General features: G+C 38.6%; 1 protein-coding gene across 7 annotated transcripts in view; it reads left to right on the top strand.

The window, feature by feature from the left end:
- LOC306875449 (receptor-type tyrosine-protein phosphatase S-like) overlaps positions 1 to 23,551 on the top strand; it is a 208,696-nt gene that overhangs the window by 140,206 nt on the left and 44,939 nt on the right. For all 7 annotated transcript variants that reach the window (XM_079426008.1, XM_079426012.1, XM_079426010.1 and 4 more), the window contains 6 exons: positions 4,882 to 5,154; positions 5,302 to 5,883; positions 7,949 to 8,085; positions 8,179 to 8,323; positions 13,874 to 14,188; positions 19,937 to 20,130. In XM_079426008.1, the coding sequence (XP_079282134.1) occupies positions 4,882 to 5,154; positions 5,302 to 5,883; positions 7,949 to 8,085; positions 8,179 to 8,323; positions 13,874 to 14,188; positions 19,937 to 20,130 (1,646 nt within the window). The remainder of the gene's footprint in view (positions 1 to 4,881; positions 5,155 to 5,301; positions 5,884 to 7,948; positions 8,086 to 8,178; positions 8,324 to 13,873; positions 14,189 to 19,936; positions 20,131 to 23,551) is intronic.

Here is a 23,551-nt window from a genome sequence, read left to right as displayed (position 1 = left end):
AATGTTATGAGTGTATGCGCATGGAGATGCATGTGAACCCCACTGCCACCACTTTGGGATGTCTTGCATGTCCTTGCATGCTGTGTTTGTATTCAAATATAAATGCAAGCTAGATCACACCCTCTACTTGTGGAAATGAAGGCTAACTTTTATCCGAATAAGTGTCGTAAAGGGACAGGCTTTGGTGCAAAATCTAAAATGCAGTTCAGCCTCAGGCTTTAGCTGAAAGCTACTCATGCATTGACCAGACAATCAGGAAGTAGTGTTTTACAAATGCACCAATTTTCATTACTAGAACTGGTTCGAACCCCAACTGAGGCTGATTTGCTTTGCAGCGGCAGAGGTGTGTGTGTGTGTTAATACGGGGAACCCCTGCCGTCTGCATGCAAATGGCCTCGCTACCTTCAAGCGAAATGGATTATTGCGGGTTTTGGACATCAAACAGGGTGTAATCTCAGCTTCAAAGTGACATTTAAAGGCTGCGCATTATTTTGGCTTCCCTTCCTACCTTCATTTTGGGGCTGGACAGACTGTCTCACCAAAATGGCCACAAATGTCCACGTTCGATTCTTCCTAGTCAGGAAGCACAAGGAGTGAGGCACTCTTTGGCCTTTTTTTGTTGTTCTCTGTCCGTTGTAAGACCTTGTGAGTTGTCTTTCTCTCCACATTGGGCTTGAAACGGGATTTCGTCTCTGGACCTCAAAGAGCTCACTCTTGGTTCTGTATTCCTCCGAATATCACAGCGGAGAGCACCATCGCACATCAAACGTCAGGATTTGAGCTATAGGACCATGTCTCAGGACTTAGATAAAGCCCAGGATGGCTTCATGCGATGGCATTTCGAAGGCCGATGCATTGATAGCGGCAGTCGTAAATGTCGACATGCGTCTGAAAACATTAGACCCGCTTATGATTCCCCCCTTTGTTTATTTGAGTTTATTTGAGCGCGATGCTTTGTTGCCTGTGACTTTGAAGTTACCAGGCTCCTCGCGGTCTTTTCAAATGGTTGTTCTGTTTAGAAAATTACCCAATTGAGTCTGACTTTTGATTAGAATCAGGAACATTGAAGTGCAGATTGAGCGTGCAAGAATAGGATGAATAATTCACAAGGTGAATCAGTTTTCAGCCTCATATAGACTTGGTTTAAGAATGGCCAAATGTTGCATCACCCATTTTCAGGCCCACACGCAATATGTGTCAGCAGAACTCACATAGTATGTGTATTTATTTAATATATTGGCTTATTTAACATATTTACCAAATTTTACCATATTTATTTTCCTAAAATCTGTGCAGGAAATGCTTAAGCATCAGCAAATTACGTCTGGGCCTTTCCATCATTAATCCACTCTGGAAGAATCATGCTCGTCTTGTCACTATCACGTTGCACTGTGTTCTGTCATTGTTATAACACATCTGCACTGCGATTATTTGTGTGTGCTGTGTCAAATTCACCAATTTTGACATTTCAGTTGTGTGGATTCCCTAAAATGTTGCATTTGGGGAGGGTTGCATGCCTCAAATATGTGTTGACTGTAGCTGTGGGCCTGGTTGATAGTTTGGTGCCGTTCTGTTGACACCATTCCTGAAATCACAGTCATGCATGCACATTGTGATACGTGGGCTGCCCTTTCACCTTTGTTGAACATTTGTTCAATATGCATTTATATGGGGGTGGGGGTTGTTTCAGTATGTCATTTTTTATTTTAATGTTGTTTTTGTTTTCTAAGCAAATCAAAAGTATTTTTCCTAAATTAAAGGAATGATCCAGGTTCAGTGCAAATGTTGCTCTGTGGCATTTGTGGTGTGATGTTGATTACCACAGAAAATAGTTCGGAAAAAGCTTCCAATTTCAGTTATGGGATTAAAAATGTACACTATTTTAAGTTTAGCCACATTTTTTAAATAATAATAAAAAAATATTTTTATGGAAGTCATCATCATGCCGCCAAATGCTATGGATGGAGCTTAACTTCAGTTGAACCTGGAAATTTCCTAGATATAGATTACTATTTTAACTTTAAAAAAAAATTTAATTAAAAAATCAGTATTTAAATGAATAAATTTATTATAAAATGTATTGATAAACTGTTAAATAGTATTATAAATATTATAAATTTATAAACTAATGACAAAGTTAACTTGATCTTGTTTTACTTGTTTTATTATGAACTGGATTGAATTATAATGTGATTATCACTCACTGGACACCAACCGAGGTCATTTGTCACACTGGCTCTCTGAAACTGTGAATATATCCATGTTTAATTATTGATGTAAGGTATAGATACAGAATTTAAAATGTAAGAGTAGAGCCTGTTACCTTGACTAACTAACAGTATTTCTAAATCTAAAAGTACTTGGTAATGTTTATTTTCAAAACGTTTTAAAAATTCTAAATGTTCTAAACATTCAAACTAGATTTAAACCCACTGAACTCTCGATGGTGTTTACAAATTCAAGACTTTATGCTCTTGCATACTGCTGTCCGAGGCGATGGTGAGAGTTTAATCGTGTATTTCAAGCCCCATTGTGTGAGAAGTCAAACCAACATGCTTTTACTCCAGTTGGCCCAGGGTTACAGTCTCCTCTTTGCCCCAAACCCCACCTCTCACTCCCCGTGTTATTTCCCTTCTGTCTCGGTCCCACATGTACGTCCACCATTTTGTCCTTCCAGTCTGTCCGGCCCCCGTCTGCTGCCTTGCAGCCTAGATCTTGTTCTGCCTTGTACCCAGTCCCTACCTGTTGTTCCTGTCCTTGTTGTGTCTTTGTGGGGTTATTAATTTGGTTTAAAGTTTGGTTGTTGTTGTTTTTTCTGAGCTAGCCCCAGCACCCATTGCTGTTCCTCTGTCTTTCCTTTCTCCTCTTGCCAAATGTAAATGAGGCATGACCCCCTCACCACCCGCCATCTTAGGACACACCTAGCACCACCCTACTTCTTGTTTCATTGTCATTTTACATCCACCAACATCAATAAGGCAGTTGCCTTGAAGATTCTTGGGGAAACCAAACTATAAAGTTTGGTGAAATACTAAATTTTACATGTAACAGGTAGCACTTCTTTAACCTGAACACTACTACTAGTAACATCTGTATTCTAATTGTAAGTCTATTGCACTGTTCCAAAACCTTGTAAGATAACTACCTAGATGTACAAACGTACACCTAACACCTAGTGTTTCATAAGCAACTATATGTTGCTTTCTAAGATATCTAGTTTTGGGCGATAAGAGAATTACTTGTATCCTTCTGGTAAAAGGTCAATCCCAAAATCCACATAAAAGGTCAAAGTTTATTTACATTTAGTCATTTAGCAGATGCTTTTATCCAAAGCTTATGGAATAACTTCATCCAAGATGTTTCAGTCTAATTAAAAATGTACTGCTTTACCCAATATTTGTGTCAGACTCAATTGGAAACAGTTGTGAGTTGGGTCTTTAGAGTATTTGTGTATTTAGAAAGTTGCCTTAGAAGGTATCTGCCGAGGCAGCATGCTAGGTTTTGGAACAGAGTCTGTATTTCAAAGTCTTATGTTTCCATTGTTTCTTGACTTTTTAACAAGTCATGTCAAAATAGCAAGGTTACCAAGAATGAACCTGCCAGACAGGCTATGAAAAAAGCCTGTTGCACAACCTGGCCAACTCCATCTCTGCCATAATTCATATCGAACCCTTTCCCCCGACAGACCCTTCATCTAGTGTGTAGATTTGGCATCTCAGTAGTTGAGGTGCATCGCTGTCATCATCGTAGACTAGCATCTGTTCCAATCATGTGTCCATATTTGGTCAATTTGTAATCATTTTTTTATTTTATTGTTTTATTGATGTGTGTGATAGTTAGTTGAGTTGAACCTGAATCCAGAATTTCCGCTGTAAATTTTGTGATGCGTCTAGCCAGGACCGCAATGTGACAATACGATCCTGTCACATTACGTCATATTGGCTGGAGACGATAAAAAGTCTTTCTCTGCATTGAAGTGGGTTTCCCCCCCCCCCCGTTCCTTTTCCCAACCCTTCCCTTTCTTCCTCTTTCTGGCTCTTTTGCGCGTTCTATTCTCTTATATTTCTCTTTTTTTCCTCTCCAGTTGTCTTTTGTCCAGGCATGCTAGCGACCCTTCAGTTATATTCCTCTATGCATTTTATCTCAAAATCTTCTCTCTGGTTTTATTGTTCCCATTTACTCTTTGGTTGACCTGTGCCTATTTCTGCATGATGTCTGTGAAAATGACAGCTGCATCTATCAATGGAAGCGTGTCAGATCTTAAAAAGGCTTTGTCCAGTTGATCTACTCTCAACCACAAAAATCTGATTAAGGTTTCTCATCTTTAGTCCCTCTTGGAGGGACTCGCATTACTAGTATGTGTACATACAATCATACATATGTATGTTTTCTTTAGCACAGGCAGATTTTAAAGACAAATTTTAAAAAGAGTTTTGTTGTTTGCACTATTTTATATCCTTAGAGTATTTTCTGTAAAGTTTTTCTGCTTTTTAACAGTAATACATGCTTTTCATTTTATTTACTACAGTTATAAGCCACATAGATCTCATTTTAAAGATGAGAAACTCATAATAGATTTTTGTGCAATTAATCGTTCTGTGATGGGTCAAATATTGGTCAATGGAACCTTGTTGCTATGAACTTGTTGCTTTAATGTCAATCTATATTGTTGGTGAAGCAGTTTTGTTAATTTAGTTACTTTATCATTATTTTAATTTGTATAAACCGAAGTGTTTGTGAAGTTTTAGTCTCATTTTTTATAATTTGTTGTCCTCTCTTTAGACAACATCATGTATGTTCTAAAGAAAGGCTCACTTTCATCGGCGTGTCATTACCTTTCTCTTTCTCTTTTTCTTCTCGCAATTCCTCCGCCCTTTGCAGTTCGTCGCGTGCCCCCGCGTTTCTCCATCACGCCCCCCACCACTCAAGAGATCATGCCGGGCGGTAGCGTCAACATCACTTGCGTCGCTGTCGGCTCGCCCATGCCCTATGTCAAGTGGATGCAAAACTCTGAGGACCTGACGCCCGAAGATGAGATGCCAGTGGGCAGGAACGTTCTGGAGTTAAACAGCGTCCGTGAGTCGGCCAACTACACCTGTGTGGCCATGAGCAGCCTGGGCATCATCGAGGCTAATTCCCAGATCATTGTCAAGTGTAAGATTCCATAGAGTCCTACAAGGTCACTCGAAAGATCTCTGGTCAAAAGAAATTAAAACTAAGCCAAAGCATGTATTTCATATACTGTCTAGTCCCAGTATTGAATGTTTAAGCCTACGGTATTTTCTTATCCCCTACTTGCAGCCTTGCCAAAACCTCCAGGTACTCCTGTTGTAACCGAAACTACCGCCACCAGTATCACCATCACCTGGGACAGTGGCAACCCTGAGCCCGTCTCCCATTACATCATCCAGTATCGCGCCAAATCTCCCGAGAGCAAATTCGAGACTGTGGACTCCATCACCACCACTCGCTACAGCATCGGAGGACTTTCTCCAAACACTGATTACGAGATCCGCGTGTCAGCCTTTAACACCATTGGCCAGGGCCCGCCCAGTGAACCGGTTGAGGCTAGGACTGGGGAGCAAGCTCCCGCTAGCCCACCACGCAATATCCAGGCCCGTATCATCTCCCAGAACACCATGATGGTACGCTGGGATGAACCCGAGGAGCCCAATGGACAGATCAAGGGTTATCGGGTCTACTACACCATGGATCCATCTCAGCCCATGAGCATGTGGCACATCCACAATGTACAGGACAGCGTAATCACCACCATTCAAAGTCTGGTGGCCTCTGAGACCTACACCATCAGAGTGCTGGCCTTCACGTCCGTAGGAGATGGACCCTTCTCGGATCCCATTCATGTCAAAGTGCTTCAAGGAGGTTAGTTTGTCTTTTTTTTTTTTTTAAGTTCGTAAATCTCACAAGGTCATTGGCGCCAACAGTTTGTCAATTTTGAGTGTCTATTTTCAGTGTTGGATGAGCGAAAGATGTAGCATGGCGAGTTTCACAAATTAAGAATGTTTGTTGCGAATATTGGGTAAAGTAAATTGAATTTAGAGAATGATAAAGTCTGTTTTTTGTGTTCTTGGGCTAACAATGTAGCAAGATGAGCTTAGTGATTGAAAAATGTCTGTTGTCACTGTTTGGTAAGCTAATGATGTAGCAAGGTAAGTTTCGCATTTGGATATGTACTATGTTATTGGTTGAGCTAATGGCTTGGCAAGGTGAGTTTAAAAATGTCTACTGCTAATATTTAGTAATTGAAAATGTCTGTTGTCAGTGATTGGTGGGCTAACAACGTAGAAAGGTGAGTTTTACAACTGAAAATGCACATTGTTTGTATTGGTTGAGCTAATGGTGTAGCAAGGTGAGTTTAACAATTGAAAAATGTCTGTTGCTAAATTTGGGTGAACTAAAAGTGTTGCAAATTGAATTTAGCGATTAAAAATGACTTGTATTTGGTGGGCTAAAGATGTAGCAAGGTGACTAACTACTGAAAAAGTGTGTTTTCAGTGTTCAGTGGGATAACGATGTAGTGATGTGAGTCTGAAATTGAAAATGTACATTGTTTGTATTGGGTTAGCTAATGGTGTAGCAAAGTGAGTTTAATGACTGAAGAATTCTGTTTTCAGAGTTTGGTGGGCTAACAATGTAGCAACAGGGGCGGTTCTAGACCACAGTAACTGGGGGGTCCAGAGAGGGGGCCACATGTGCGTTTAGGGGGCACAATTTTAAAATTCATCTGAACCTACTTTAAGTAGGCCTATTATTCATTCAGTCATTTTTCACCATGTCATGTATCACTGTAATCTCTAGAAGTAATCTATAACAATTTCAACTAAACTGAATGTTTCATCATGTTTCATTTATTTGACAAATCATTTTGTATTGTAGTCTCAGGGGCATCATGCACTCGTTATTTTTGAGGGGGCACGAGAGAAGGGTTATACCACTGTATAACTGATATAGGCTTATGTCCCTACTGAAAACAATACAATAAAATAAAACCATCACAGAAAATTTTAATGGTTTCCACTACAAACACCATTACAAACATTACAAACCATCAATTTTTAACCATTAAAAATAATGGTTTTCTGTAGTGTGTTTTGGGACATATTTCATAGGATTTATTGGTTTTAACAAGCCACCCCCCACCCCCCAGAAATTTAGCAAATGAAAAACATATGTTGTCAGTGTTTTGTGGGCTGGCGATGAAGCAAGATGAGTTTCACTATTTGAAATGTCCTTGTCAGTTTTGGGTGAGGTAGCTATGTAGCAAAAGTGAATTTATTGATTTAAAAAATACTGTTTTCAGTGTTTGGTGGGCTAACGACATGGCAAGTTGAGTTTCGCATTTGGAAATGTCTGTTGTTAGTACTGGGTGACAATGGTGTAGGAAAGTCAGTTTAACAATTGAAAAATGTCTGTTGCTAATATTGAACAAACTAATAGCAAATTGAATTAAGCGACTGGAAATGTCTGTTGTCAGTGTGTGGTGAGGTAGCAGTGTAGAAAAAGCGAGTTTAGCGATTTGAAAAGGTCTAGTTTCTGTGGTCTAAAGATGTAGCGAGATGTGTTTAGCGGTTGAAAATGTCCGTTGTTATTATTGGGTTAGCTAACAGTGTAGCTAATTGAGTTAAGCACTGTGTTGTCAATCTTAAGTTGGCCAAAGATGTAGAAAAGTTACTTTAGCTTTGGAAAGTCCATTTTTATTATTGTTGAGTCAAAAACATAGCAAGATGAAGTTATTGATTGGGTATGAGTTTGCTAGATTATTTAAGCAATTGTAAATTTCAGGGTTACAAAGTACACTTCTTTAACCTGGTAATCATTCAGTTGCCACTGAGTTTTTTGTACCACATTCACTAAATTTACAGTTGTAAATCTCTTTTTTTATTAAATTTCTTGTCTATTGAACTGTCAACACTGGCTCCATTTGTAGTCCCTGGACAGCCGACCAACTTCCAGGTTGGTGAGGTGTCAGACACGACCATTGAGCTAACATGGGAACCGGCCTTCGAAAAAGAGGGAATCATCAGTTACGAACTGCATTACAAAGAAGGCGGGCAAGAATCTCAGGTGCCTTCTTTACAACAAACCTTCTCAAATGTGTTGTCAGGACCATTGTTGCACATGTCATTAGCAGTAACAGTATAATTTTCCACCAAACAGGTAAAGAAAACATTTGGCCCAACTTCTTCCTTTGTGGTGGATGGTCTACGTGCAAACACGGAGTACTACTTCTCTCTGGCTGCCGTCTCCAACAAAGGCATTGGAGCCTTCACCAACGAAATATCCCAAAGGACATCCCAAGCCAGTATGTAGTCCATTTCCTTTTCTAAGGATCCGAATGAAGGGTTGGGGTGGTCTAATATTGTATTTTGATTGAGAAATACCAGGACATAATGGCTATTTTGAGCTTTCGATGGGGTCGGGATACAACGACACTGTTTGATAGGGCCACTGTAACCTTCACCCTTGTTTCTCAATCCAGGGATATTGTTTATCGACTCCGGAAATGTCAAGAGTAAATGATAATGGTGTGCTTGTGTCAGCAGCAGATATGTGCTAAAGAACAGACACTTGTCTGGTCCCTGGTTTATGACAGGTGTTCTGCTTTGGGTTTTCTGGCTTTGGTTCTTTGTGTTGTGTTTATGCATCTAAAGTGCGCAAAACAGCATCACCTTTGAGCCAGAAGTGAGTTTTGCGACATGCAGGCTGCAATGGTGATGTTATTTTGATGAGAATATTTCCAAATGACTTGCCAAAGCTTTTGAATAATTTCTTTCTGTGCACGTTGACAACTTGTTTTTAATAAGACGATAAAAACGAGCAGAACAAATTTGTGTAAATTGTGAAAACATTCTTATGTAAGTTTATGTAAGAATGGTAGTACGCGCGATTAGTTCTGCTTGCATTTCATGAATGAGGCCCTCTTACTTACGTTTTAAACATTATTTATTTTACTTAAGTGTCTAAATGTAAAACCCCAAACTTTTAAATGACCTGTGTTTAGTTTAATGGATTCCTCACCCCTTGGATTGTGTCACACGCACTTCTTTTTCTTCTTTGTTTGGTTATTCTTTCATCTGGGTCTCTCTGTGTCACAGTTATGTACTTCAGAGATTTCCTACATGTGAAACAAACAAATCAATGTGGGTTGATTGATCTGCAGCAAGCGTGCCGTTTGGCTCCCCTGTGCGCTCCCTTCTTTCTTCTGTGTTCGTATTTCTTTTTCATGTGTCAACAGCAAATGCACTTTTTTCCTCCCATGTGACTGAAGCGCACAAAATATTATTGACTCTGGGGTCTGCCATGGCTTTCCACCACATCTAGTCCCTCACTGTGTATTACTGAAAGCAGCACAGTCAGTGGCCGCTGGCGCCTGCAGGTAGTCAGCATTTACGCTGAGAAACTGGCTGAATTATTCAAGCCTCCAGCCTAAAAATACACCCTCGCTGAGTCGCATCATGATTCAATACATGAAATCATCAGTGCTTGTGGGCAACCTTGCAGCTGGCATGTGCCCTGTGCTAAAAAATTGCAGTTACTTGTGTTCAGCTTGTACATATAAAGGGGACCAGAAGTCTGAGAGCATGAGTGAAAATGCATCTACTTTTATTTTCATTGTAGTCTCAGTCTTTTATACCAAGCTAAGAGATGTTTCATTAAAATTAATAATTTTTTGAGCACAGAGCACTTTCAGTTTCATAGTAAATGAATAATGGGTGACGCATGCATTTGTGAATATGGCATTTCTACAATTCCACATGATGCTTGCTAGCTTCCAAAAAAAAAACACAGAAAAAATTATATGCACATTCAAAACGATTCCTATAATTGAGCTTAGATAAGTTTTTTATGCTTTCATGCGTTTTAGTGTAAACGTAAAAAAAAAAGTTTCAAGTCAACATGAACTAACATTCAAAAGCCGTTTTACTTCTGTTATCTGGCGTGTTTCTTAGTGAAATGGGATACTGGAGAGTAACTTTTTTCAATCAGGAACTGATTGGAAAATTGGAATTGAAAAAATAAGCTGCCTCAGAGGCAGAGCAACTTATTACATTTTGATGAAAGATTGCCTAGATAAACTTTTTTTTCTGTGAAAAAATTAATGCATTTCGTTTTCATGATGCTCCTTTTGTTTAGAGGTTCCTTTTTATAGATTAGTTTCTTCAGACTTGGATACACTTACAGGGGGTGGAAGATGCCCGAAAGCCATGGCAGCGGACGTGGACCATTTTAACTCATCTTCTGTTTCTACCTGTGCAGCTTGTTGGTGCAGAATGGGTGGGATGGGGTTGGTTGAGTGGGTGCTGGGATGCAATGAACCTGCTGCATTGACACACAACGTTACACCTGAGCGTGAGAGAGCGAGCACTGAATGCATGTATTTCCTACCATTACCCCCGGGGGGCGCTCTGTTAATGCATCCTTTGACCTCTGGCATGTCGTACGCTGTGTGTCCCCTTCTGTTCCATCTTTGTATGTCTGTCTTGCTGTTGGTGTCTTCATATATTGTATTCTGAAACAATGTGGTGCACTTTCTATCCCTTTTGTTTTCTAGCTCTTCTGTTTCACTTTGTCTCCTGAAATGAAACTAAAGCTCACCTTCTCCGACTTGACGTCACCTGGTTTTAATTTATTTCTGTTCAGTACACAGTTCAGTCAACTTTATTTCATTTTGGTTTGGTTTTACTCAAATATACAGGAAACAGCTCTCAGCGTTTTTTGTTTTTTTTGTTAGTTTTTTTTTTGCTCTTACTATCAGGGTTAAGTTTACCGTGACAAGCTCGACATGCAGCAGCAGCACTTAGCATTGCCAAAGCAAATCCATTAAACTAAAGGTGAGAGTAAGTATCCCGGCGGGACGGCCGTAGGCTTCTTGCTTGAGTTACGGGACTCCGCTTTGTCCCACAGGGTCTTACACAGATGGGAGACCTGGTTCACTACATCTGCTGACGTCTTCCCTCGAGCATAAACTAAAGTAGTGCAGATTTACCCATAACAAGGTCAGGGAGGCGACAAGCTTGGACAGTTAGAAGCAATTTAGCACATACGCCCCACAACCTAACACATAAACAAACCTTACAGTGTGGATTCAAATGAGGTAAGTGACCGCCGTTCAGAGGAAAGCCCAGTCTGCCACCTCACGTTTCAGAAGTCGGCCAACTTGACAGTGCATATGTTTAGGCATATAGCGACCTTGAGATGCAGAACTGTCATATACACCAGAGGAATTGGTCCAGATCCCTTCACAACTTTGCGCGAGCTGGAAAGAGTTCCTAAACACTAATGAGCCAGATTATACATGGAGTCCCTCTTCATATATCTGTTTTGAACTACACCAAGTGGCAGACTGGACTTCCTCATGAAGGCGCGAAAGAAAAGTGTATTGTGTTTGTTTCCTTTTTGGTACAGTGCTGTTCAGTTGACACCCAGTCAGGTCACTGTTTGTGGGTCAGACCACAGTTACAAGGCCCTGCAATGGTCCAGCAGAGAGTACTCACCTCACCCTCCATATCCCCCAACTCTTTGGAGGATATGTTCAAACGTTCGAGGGTTAGTGGAGATAGACACTCCTGCCTCGACCAAGTGGGTGCCAGTGGGAAATGCACTTAAGAGTCAATGGCTATTGAGTGATGATAAGGTTTTAAACATGGTCATAGAGGGTCCACAAACTGGGGGCAAGGGTTTAGTGCAAGAACATCTTGGATGTCCACAAGTAGATTAAGTCCAATCGGTTTAATCAATTGACAGCGTCCAGCTTGCAAACGAATTCCAATCTTTTCAGCCAAGCAAATCTCTAATTGTCGTTATTTTTCACCTCTCATTTGGCTTATTTGAAGCAGCATCACAATTTGGATCTGGATTTATCAAGTGAATAGTTGTGACCGTAAACGTCTTTTGATTTTGGTTTTGTGGCACAACTCGTAGTTTTGAAGAGTGATTTCATTTGAAGGTCCACAATCTTGTCAATTGATTGTTATACTCATAAAAGTTAGGTAAACTAATTCCAACCTTTATATCCAAACAAACCTCCCAATTGGCAGCGCCACCATTTGGCATGGATCTATATTAAGTCATAAAAAATAAGTAAACGCCTTTCAATTTTGTTGTTGAGGCACAACTCTTGTTTTTATAATAGTCATTTAATTTTGAACGCTGAAATTCAAGGCTTTGTTGCATTTGATGTATAATACATTCCCAGAATCATGCGTCTAAACCTTCAGGTAGTTCTGCAACTCTCAGATACCAAACTTTCTTGCCACACTCAAACCAGGTCGATTTACGAGAACTGAATGCAAATACTCTTCAAGAGAGGAAGTACATCTTCAGAATATATCTTCAAACGGAAGATGAAAATTCAATAAAACTTTAATCCAATAAGCCTATTTGGTGAATAAACAGGGCTCTGAATAATGTCGCTCACTGAACTCTGGGACACCTGTGATGAAAGCTGGCTGGTGATGGGACAAATTGGTTAGCCATTTCTCAAATAAAAGCACCAGTGGGCTGCTGATAGGTTGAATTGGGGTGGATTATATAACTTGGGTATGAATGGCTGGGTGTTAGCGAGGTGCTAGCACCCTGATCTCAATCTTGTGGACCCTCAGGCTAGTGTAAACAGTGAATAGTGCAAACTGATGAAAGCACAGGGAAAGCTCTCTCCCTCCGACCACAAAAACATCCCGACATCCACATTATTGGACTAACCAATGGACTAGGCTAAATTAACATGAATAGTTTGAATTGAGCTGTATTGGGAGAGCTCAGCAGTAGAGGGAGAGGGCCGAACCCAACCGACTCTGGGGAAACATAGCCTCCCTGGAATCGGGTGCTTGTGGTAAGAAAGTCTTTAAAAGTTAGTGTTTGAAGATGTCAGGTACGTATAATGTACAGGAAAATGCTTTGTGTTTTTTGGTTTTGTTTTGGTTTTTGCTGTTTTTAATGGTCTTACTTTCTGTTCGAAGCTTGGTTGCTTTCCATGATTCTCCTGAGTTGACATTTCGGGTCCTAACATTTTCTTTCCAGCCATTATTTTGCAGAGAGTTTTCCTCATTTTCCTGTAATCCGTTTTGAATGATTTTGTTTTGCTTTCCAACGATGGTGCTCATCCATTTGAATTTCAGTCACAAATATGTTTTATCCCCGTCTGTCCGTTTCCCACTCATTCATTTGTGTTACTTATGGCTTCAGGGATCAGTGCGACAGAGTAACTTTTAATGTTTGAATTTACAATGGAGATAAATGTTATGGCGCTTTAAACGGTATAATGCATTCATATGCGCAAGCATTTAGTAAGCACTCTGTGCATTTCAAATGAGACTTATATTGATTTAGAACGGCACAGACGTTGTAATTTCTGATATGTGCGAGGGGAAGTACCACACAAAAACGCCTGGAAATACCGTAATAAATGGCCTTCATTCAAATGCAAATAATGTGATCTATTTTCCCCCTCATGGTGGAAATATATCCTGAGAGCCCAGGGTATTTACTGTGAAAGATAGGCTAAATCTTTGGCTCGTGTACAGACGGTTATAGTTGGATAAACTGCTGTATCTTACGCCCAACATATGTGGTGTTACTTCTAGATCTGTGACACGGAAATCAAGCCAAAGTTAAACCTTCATGCTTCATATTTATGCATGCATGCCAAACACCCTGACCCCTTCAAAACCAAGCTCTTCTGTTTGCATTTGCCCTTTGCGTTTGTTTTCCAAGTTTTATTTCTTATGTTTCAGTATGTCTCTGCTTGTTTTTTTTCAGTTGGTTTTTCCCTTTTATCATTCTTTTTCTCTTTCCCATCTTTTCGTTTTTTGTTTTCCACCCCCTCCTCTCCCCCTTTCCCAAACCTGAGCAGAGCCCTCCGCCCCCCCTCAAGACATTAAGTGCTCCAGCTCCAGCTCCACCACCCTGCTGGTAAGTTGGCGCCCTCCGCCGGCTGAGAGCCAGAACGGGGCACTGGCCGGGTACATAGTGCGCTACACGGTGGTGGGGGCCGGGGCCGAGGTCAACACGGAGCCCATGGAGGAGCCAGCTGTGCCCCCCAGTTCCAATCAGATCCAGCTGCAGCGGCTGGAGAAATGGACCTTGTACCGAGTCACCGTGGCGGCCTCTACCAGCGTGGGTCCGGGCCCCGAGAGCGAGCCGCTGCTGTGCCGCACGGATGAGGACGGTAATTTAAAATGAGTTTTTTGACTTGTTTTCTAGCTGAAATGTCTAAAAGTTTGCTAGAAGAGAAATTTATTTGAGAAATAACACTGTATATGATACCAATATTTGTTTTCATAGATTGAACCTAATTCCTTTTTTAACCTGAAATAAATAAAAAAATTTAATTTCACTCAGACATCACTAATAATTTTTTTAATTAATCACAAATTTATGGCAAGTAACACATTGAATTAAACATGAAATTTTGAAGCAATGCAAGACTGTGTATCTTTAATCCGATGCATTTACATTGTGATTGTGCCTCAGATGCAATCAAGAGAAACTGTCTGTAAAGGTGTGAACCGAATGGTCCGTACAATTAGAATTAATTAGAATAACAAAGGAATAGCACTCCTCAGGAAATTCTACAGAAGGTCCTAACAGAATCTATTGTTTGTCTCACAGACAGAACTTTGGGAGAAGCTAAGATTCTTACAAGGGTTAAGATTTTTTGAAGACCGACAAGCTAACATCACTGTTGAAGAGCTGCTACACTGCTACCTTCAATAAATTCTTCTCCTCACAGGAACTCTGGTCAAGCTTACTTATTTTATGTATTGGAGAAATTGGCAAGCCACCCAAACCACTTCTCAGCCACATACAGCGAAATCTAACAGTCTAAAGACTGAAATAGTATATTTTCTAAAGCATACTCCAGTAATCTTTAGTTACAACTTAAAAAAGAATATTTTTTTACAATATGCCAGTTCACCAAGACAAAATACACTTGTATTATCGTACACAGTGTTGATTCTCAAGTACATTGATCTTGTTTTAAATATTTAAATTATACATGCATTTTAAGAAATTGTAGCATGTCAAGATAATTCTACAACATAAAACAATAACATTTTATATCATTAGTTGTAATGGATCTGTTTCTTCACCTCATTTCAAGCTAGAAAAAAGTTTCCAGTTTGGTCTAACGCAATAGTTTTTTTTTATCTAAAAGGCTGTATCTACTTTCCTACAGCCACTGTATTTGGTCTTATAATTTCCCCCATTCATTTTCCAGTGACCTTATATGGTCTCTAGCCAAGTTTAGTGAGAAAATAAATCCAAGATGGTGGATGAGGCAAGAGAAATGTTGATTATACGTCTTTGTAGACAGCTTACTCTTTTCAGGACAAGATCTATTGACTAGCATTACGTGATAGAGGAAACACTGACTTGGCATCATTTTCATCCATCACTTCCCTTTGTAAAGCACTCAGACAGCTTATGAGCACTGAAATAAATCCAGCTAGAGTAAGAAATTGTGTCGGACGTTCCCGGGTGACAGCAGTCTTTCTCCATGACTGACAGTGCTAGTTCAAGATACAAGCTAGTAATCAATACGGAGCACAGCCTTTCACTGGCGCTTTGGGCCACCCTAGGATAGATGGTTTTGAAGGGCTGGTCAACCGCTGTAGGCGGGTCAGGAGAGAGGGAACGCTACCCCAAGACCTCCGCTGGGAAATCTCATTTGACCAACCCACAACATGGAGTTATTTGAGTAGTGATGTGTTACGACAGTCACAACCTTGGAGACTTGCACTGTTATAGCATCTAATATGGAATAGTCAGGCCCCAATATACAGTACATCCCCTTACGGCATCTTTTATTGGCCATCCAGGAAATCGGTCTCCTCCTTACAGCGGTACTGAATGACCGGAGGTATTAAACATCAAGGCCTCGTATAAAAGGATTTTCATTAGCTCGCAGGTAAAAGACTGCAGACGGCATACTCGCGAATTGATCAGTGCTCAGATAAGAAAGATAGTGGAATGGAAGGGGATGAAATGGTTGCTCGGGTATATGGGGGTGTGATATTACAGTTGATTAAATGTCCCTGAAGATGGGCGCTTAATCAGTAGCCTGGTTTTCACATAATTGAATGTATGTACTAGCTGAGACGCAGGGGCTTAGTTTCTTTTCAGCCGTACAGAGATGGCGTATTGTACGGACTTAAGGTGCTCAGTAAGGATTGGTACATTGCACTATTTTTAGATCACACAGAGAGTCTGTCCTCGCCGAATCAGACATAATTAAACAATATTTTGTTTATATGGGACTGAAACTGAGGTCTGTAACATATTTCATGTAGATCCTAAAATTTTCATGTTTTTATTAGCTAATAAATATCGGAGAAGCCATGTTTAGGGTATGATATCTCAGGAACCATGATTGCTAGCTATGTATAACCCCCTGGGGTCGACAAACGCGAATACGCGTTTTGTGGCAGATTTTCCTGATAAGGCAGAAATGAGCTTGACTTACTCTGCCATTTTTGATCGTTCAAATAAGAGCAATACATCATTCGAATCTGTAAGGGGTCTACTTTTATTTGTATACACTCATAATAACAACTAAACTTTGTGCTTTTGAAGAATAAAGAAAACAAACAGGGTGCGCTCTCTGCCTTCTCCGTGAACTGCTTTTAGAAACGCGTCACTAAAATTAACTGTAACTCGGCGAATTCTGAACACAGACATGGGAGTTATATCTATTGAAGTGCCTACTTTTAAATGAAGTAAGATATAAACAAATATTCTGTGATGAAGTAATCCGTATGAAACCAACCCGATGTTCAGTCTTTCCCGTCTAACTCATTATGTCTAATGCAATCCCGCCCCTCGCGTGCACGTGGAGACACCCAACATAAACAAAGAGTGAGTCGTTCATCGCGGCTACTGTTTGTTTCTGGAAGACGACGCACTGAGTAAAGGCTGGATTTCCCTCAAAAGAAGAACAATATTTTATCCAGAAGAGAAGATCGATCTCATGAGTAAGTAATGTTTCTTTTTTGCATTAGTTAACTGTTATTTATTGTGACATAAACTTGAACACATTACTAGTTGGGTTTTTCCCAAACTACAACATGATGAATGCTACGCATCTAAGAATGTTTAGACCATGTTTATTATTAATAATCTGTTCACAAATAGATTTTAATGGCGTGCTAAACGATAACAATTAGTTCTCAGATATAAAATATCCTTTTTTTATAGTACAAAGTACATCATTTTATAGTACAAAGCATGCTATGACTGCAGAATCATATCTTCTATACTATAAAATTATACACGATGTTCAGGATGGCTATATAACTACAAAATCATAGATGGGTTTTTCCCAAACTATAATTCCTGACTAAAATGTTTGAAATCCAGTAAAACATTTTGAATAAGATGATTTTTTCATGCTCTTTATAAAACAATAGAAGTAATATGAGTGTACACTGTAACATGATGAATGCTACGAGTCTAAATATGTTTAGAACATGTTTATTATTAATAGCCTACTCTGTTCAAAAATAGATTTTAATAACGTGCTAAACAATAATAATTAGTTTCTCAAAAATAAAATGTCTTTTTTTTTTTACGATAGTACAAAGCATGCGTGAGTCTATGGCTACAAAATTTATATATATCCAGATGCTCCTGATATAAACATGCTCACAAATGTTTTTTCTTTTCTTTTTTGTTTGTTTTTTTGGTTGTTTGTATTTTATTGCATCAGAACCTGCACCACAGATGATGAATCCTGCTGACTTTGTCTCTTCAAACTGTTTTCCTCTGAGAGCGCTGCACCAACATCAGATGTTCAAGTACACTGATTTTCTATGGTAAAACAAGATCCTTGACTACTGATTGTTATTTTCTTCTTGAATCCATGGAAAGTAGCAGAAACACTTAAATAACACGTAAATATCAGGTATGATTTATTTGTTTCACTTGTTGAACAGAATCTGTTGCATGAATGGCTCACAGTCTGTTCACATCTCTGTGGTTAGATCAGTGTTCACAATAATGTGTCTTTTGACATTCATTATGTATGTTTTGATATTGTGTTGTAAATAAAATACAAATAATTTTAAAAACCCATTTTTTCAATCTCCTCACATTCTCTCTTACCTGCCTCAAAGTCACAGTCATACTGGTGGGCCATTATGGGGCCATTAGGGGAGGGCCCTTTGTCTCTCAGGTGAACATCACTTAATATTAAAGGGCATTGCCACTCCCTCGCATATAGGCTTTCAATCACAAAACATGTCTTTAAAAATTTAAATCAATATATTGTTTTCTGTGAGCAAATAAACAAGATGGTTTTCACATAATTTTGAAGCAAAAATTCTAGGCTACAAGATCCAGTTCTCAAAAGTCTTGTGAACAATTGTTCTGTATGTGTTTTATGGCCTTATTTCAGTGACTTCAAAATTGTAGTTTTTCACTAACCACGCATAAACGTTGCTTTCTCAAAGACACAATCATGTACATAAATGCTGCTAGCATATTATTGTAGCCCAGTTTGTACTGTTTATGGTGTTATTAGACTTTAGCCATTTATATTTTTATACGCAACTGAAAAAAGCACAAATGTCAGGGCATGTCGAAAGTTCTCCAGGCCCCCAAAACACCCTCAGACCCCAGGGGGATAAGTTGGTGGATTGGTAGAAAAATGTGTTTTCTTCAAGTTCAAGTTTTTCAGAGTCTCATCAGGGTTGAAATATTTTTGTAACTGACCTTTAATTTTGGTAAATAGTGAGTAATCGAAGTAAGTCACAAGGAAAATGGATGGACATGCATAGATATATGCATTCATATTGAAGTTCAAGTCTCATGTAAACAGTTTTTATTGTGTTGCATTATTTTTATAAAGAACTGAGGTGTGTAAAATATTTAATGTAGATTTTAACAATTTTGGGGTTTTTTTAAAGCCCAAAAACATCTGGAAAGTTGTGTTTAGGGTATATCTCAGGAACTATGATTTCTAGCTATGCATAAATTGGTAGAAAAATGAGTTTTCTTCAAGTCTATGTGGTTCAGAGTCTCATCAGGGTTTAAATTTTGAGGACTCTCTCTCCTCTCCACCTGTAGCTGGTGTGTGGTGAGCGCACTGGCGCCGTTGTAGTGTGGCTTCCGTCGCATCTTCCAAGTGGATGCTGCACACTGGTGGTGGTTGAGGAGAGAGCCCCCAACATGATTGTAAAGCGATTTGGGTGTACAGCAATACACAATAAAGTGCTATGTAAATGCATCATTCATTCATTAAATATTTTTGTAATTGACCTTTAATTTTGGTAAATAGTGAGTAATCGAAGTAAGCCACAAAGAAAATGGATGGACACGTATAGATATAGATATATATAGATATAGATATTATATTAAGCATTCACGTTGAAGTTCAATTCTCATGTAAACAGTTTTATAGCATTGATTATTAAAGCCCAAAAAACATCTGGAAAGTCAGGTGTGATATCTCAGGAACTATGATTGCTAGCTAGACATAAATTGATGGATTGGTAGGAAAATGTGTTCCCTTCAAGTCCAAGTGGATAAGAGTCTCATCAGGATAAAAATATTTTTAAAACTGGCCTCCAAAGTTGGTAAAAAAGTGAAACATTTCTAGATGAGTGGGTTTTAATTTTGCTCGTAAAAAACTAAAGATACTTATCAATGTGTTTTGACTGCAAAACATAAGTTTTAATTGACTTATGTCCCTTTCATGATGGAAATGCCAAGGCAATTATCACTACTACCATTGCTCAAACTAAGAGTTAGTAATATGAGCAAAAATTAGGTAAGCAACTCAAGTAGCGCAAAGCAACAACTTAACATCATATTGGTGAGTTTTGCACAGGCAAAAGCCACCATAATGTATTTAAAAATGTATTTTTAATGATAATATGTTAATCTCAATACCTCATAGCGTCTTTTCCCATCGCAGTGCCCGGGGCCCCCCCTCGACGCGTGGAGGTCGAGGTGCTGAACTCCACCGCCATCAAGGTGATGTGGCGCTCCCTATTGCCAGGGAAACAGCACGGGCAGATCCGCGGATACCAGGTGCACTACGTCCGTGTCGAGAACGGTGAATCCCGCGGCCTGCCCCTCATCAAGGACGTCATGCTCGCCGATGCACAGGTATGTTAACGCAACGATGCCGCTGTGCTCAATATTAAAATTTCCTGAAACAAAAAGGTTGTTGTTTATAATTTTTTTACTTTTTAACTGACCTCATCAAGGGACAATTGGTTAATGTCTATTTTTAGGATACTGTTGCAGCAAATGCGACCCAAAATCTTGCAAGTATTTAACACACTCCTGGTCACTGCAACAAATGTATGAAAATCCTTTTATAAATACTTTAATCTGTGAAGTTCTTTTATAGCCTCTAGAATGCTTTCCACAAGTATTCCAAAACATCTTATCAGCCATTAGAATTGCACGGTTTAGTCAAACCTCTAATAAGTTTAACCTCTAAGGCTCTAGTGTCATAGATAAAGTCAACAAAAGCTGATTATGTCTGCCGTATTGAGCGCCCGAGAGCTCCACAAAAACATGAGGCACTTGAGCACTGCGGTCACAATTCAGACTTGATTTAAAAGCACAAGCGGCAAAAAAAAGAAAGAAGAAAAAGCAAGCGAGCGCCTCTGGCTGCAAGCTAAAATTATAATACAAGCTTCTGTCATGAAAACAGCAGTGAAATTACAGATGCCATGCGCCTTATTCTCCTCACAGCTGCAAATATTACAGCATTGAACAAACCGTGACTAAAGCTTTTGAATTTATCCCGAATCATTTACAGTTGTCAGCTACGAGGGAATCGGTTGATATTATATCAATATCTGGGTCACGATACAATAATATTGTGATTCCGTTTATTCTGTACAAAGGGTGATTTTTTTTTTTTTTTTTTTTTTTTTTTTTTTATTTAGCTTATTTAGCTAAATTATGTATTATTTAAATTATTTAGCTTAGTGTGAGAATAAAAATACAGTATTGTGAGGTAAATATCACCAATAGTTGTTTTAGTCACAAGTTTTGTGACAAAATTTTTTGTCAATAAATAGTCATGGCATATTCATTCATTTTAAATTTTAAATATTCATGTGGACATTTTGAATAAAAATACATTTTTGGGGTTGAGGTGAGTTATCCCAAAACTTTTAGACATCATATTAATTTTGCATTGCATAATGGAGCATTTCTTAGAAGAATAGCTGTTGTGATCTGATATTAAACTCCAAAACAGCCTTTTTATATTCTTACTAAATGAAACGGTGAAGAAAAAACTACAGGAATGACATGCTCAGATAGCAGCGGCCACTCAATTTCCTGCCTCGTCTTCAATCTTCATGATTTTTTTCACCCTAATCCACACTGACCTACTTTAAAACACTCTGCCGTTCTTCCATTTCCTTGGCACTTTTACCTTGTTTCGTCTTACGCTTTCGTCTCTTTCTTTCTGTCTGTCTCTTTCCTCTCTTTCAAACCGCCCTCCCTCTTTCTCCTCCTGGGTGGGGGATGTTAGTGGGAAATGGACGACACAGCTGAATACGTGAGTATGGCTGTCGGCTAGCGTTCGGTGTGATGTGAAAACCTGTGATGTTACATCAGACCTGCTTTGTATCTCAGTCATTGATCGCGTTTATATGCAGAAATTCAAGTGCTGTATTTTTTTTTGTTTTTTTAAAATTGGTGCAATGCCATAAACACTGTAGATCATGTAGATTCTAGCATTTTGTCTGAGAAGCCATGTTCAGGGTATGATATTTCAGGAACTTGGATTGCTAGCTTTGTATAGATTGGTAGAAAAATGTGTTCCCTTCAAGACATAGTGGTTCAGAGAGTCACCATATTTTCTAAACTTGGTAAATGTGAAAACTTTTTAGAAAATTGAGTGGATTGATGCACAGATTTATGCATGGATGTTGAAGTTAAACCTTTTTTTTTGCATAGCATTGTAAGATTTTTATAATGAACTGAGGTGTGTAAATATTTAATGTAGATTTTCATTTTTTTAAAGCTCAGATATCCAGAAAGCCAAGTTTAGGGCATGATATCTCAGGGATGTTGATTTTTGGCTTTGTACAAATTGGTAGATTGGAAGAAAAACATGTTCCTTTCGAGTCCAAGTGGTTCAGAGTCTCGTCAGGGAAGTAATGTTTTTGTAACTGACCTCTAAATTTAGAAAATGTGAGAAATGAGACAAATGAATGGGTCTATTGGGAGAGGCATAAACCCGGGTCATTAAAATAACTCAAACAGTATTTTTTTTCTTGCGATTGATGCATATAGATTGATGCATCGAAGATAAAGTGTGATGTAAAAAAAGTGTCATTTTTTGTGTTGCAAGATTTTTATAATGAGCTGATTTTTGTCAGAGAGAGAGAAAACGAATGCAACCTCTCGTCCATTGTGTGTGTATGTGTGACGGCCATAGAAAAATATTAATGGTGCACAGGGGGAATGATGTAACATCAGGGTTCCTTTATGCCTGGCATGAAAGAGTGTGTTTTGTGCTGTGATGTTGTGCATTAAGTAAAGTACAAACAAAAACTAAGCTTATTTTGTGCAAAATTCAAGCGACCTTTTGAAGAAATGAGATATGCATTGGTGTTATTATTTATTTTTATAAATGGACCATTTGTGTAACCCATAAATTGCATGAATATCTTGAACTGGTTTGATGTGAAGCTCAATTCTCTGTAAGCCTCGAGACCCGCAGTTGCTTTTTCCTCTGCGAGCGCTTGGCATTAATTTCCTCTGTCATGCGAGCTGATCAAAGCTCACTCGCTTTCACGTGAAATATTGGAAAATAGGAGGCCGTCAGAAGGGCGTGTGTGCGCACAGCTTACCGGCCGACCCAGAGAGGAATTCATTATTCTGACGGTCTGTTTGCTCAGGCTCTCTGTTGAATTAATTCACAGACATGTGTCGTAGATGAGCAGGAATTGTAATCTATAACCTGGTCATGCTGGATGACACGCTAAATGCCAATAATAATGATCCACACTGCTGTAGAAATGAAGTGCACTTCTGAATATATACAGTATAGACAGAGAGAGAGAGAGAATTGAGAAATATATATGATTTATTGATATATTTCTAAGTGTTAAAAATACATTTAGAATTTATTATAAATAAAATAAATATACTTTTTATTTTAATGTAATATTATATGACACATTAGACATACAATAACTACACTATTTGATGGAACAATTAGTGTAATAATTTAATTTAATAGTAATAGTAATTTAAAAAAATTGTGTAATAAAATTAATAAATTAATATTTATATTTAACATGCATATATAATTTCTTTATATATACATAGACACAGACATTTAATGGCTAAATTATTAATATAAATTTGTGCTGTCAAACGATTAATCACATCCATAATATAAGTTTTTGTTTGCATAATATATGTGTGTATACTGTGTATATTTATTATGTATATATAAAGACAAACATTCATGTATTCATTTAAGAAAAATGTTACGTTTATATATTAAATATATTTATATATATATATATATATATAATAAAATATAAGA

This window comes from Barbus barbus, assembly GCF_936440315.1.
Source record: "Barbus barbus genome assembly, chromosome: 9".
Classification (NCBI taxonomy): domain Eukaryota; kingdom Metazoa; phylum Chordata; class Actinopteri; order Cypriniformes; family Cyprinidae; genus Barbus; species Barbus barbus.
This window is presented reverse-complemented; position numbering and strand designations above follow the sequence as displayed.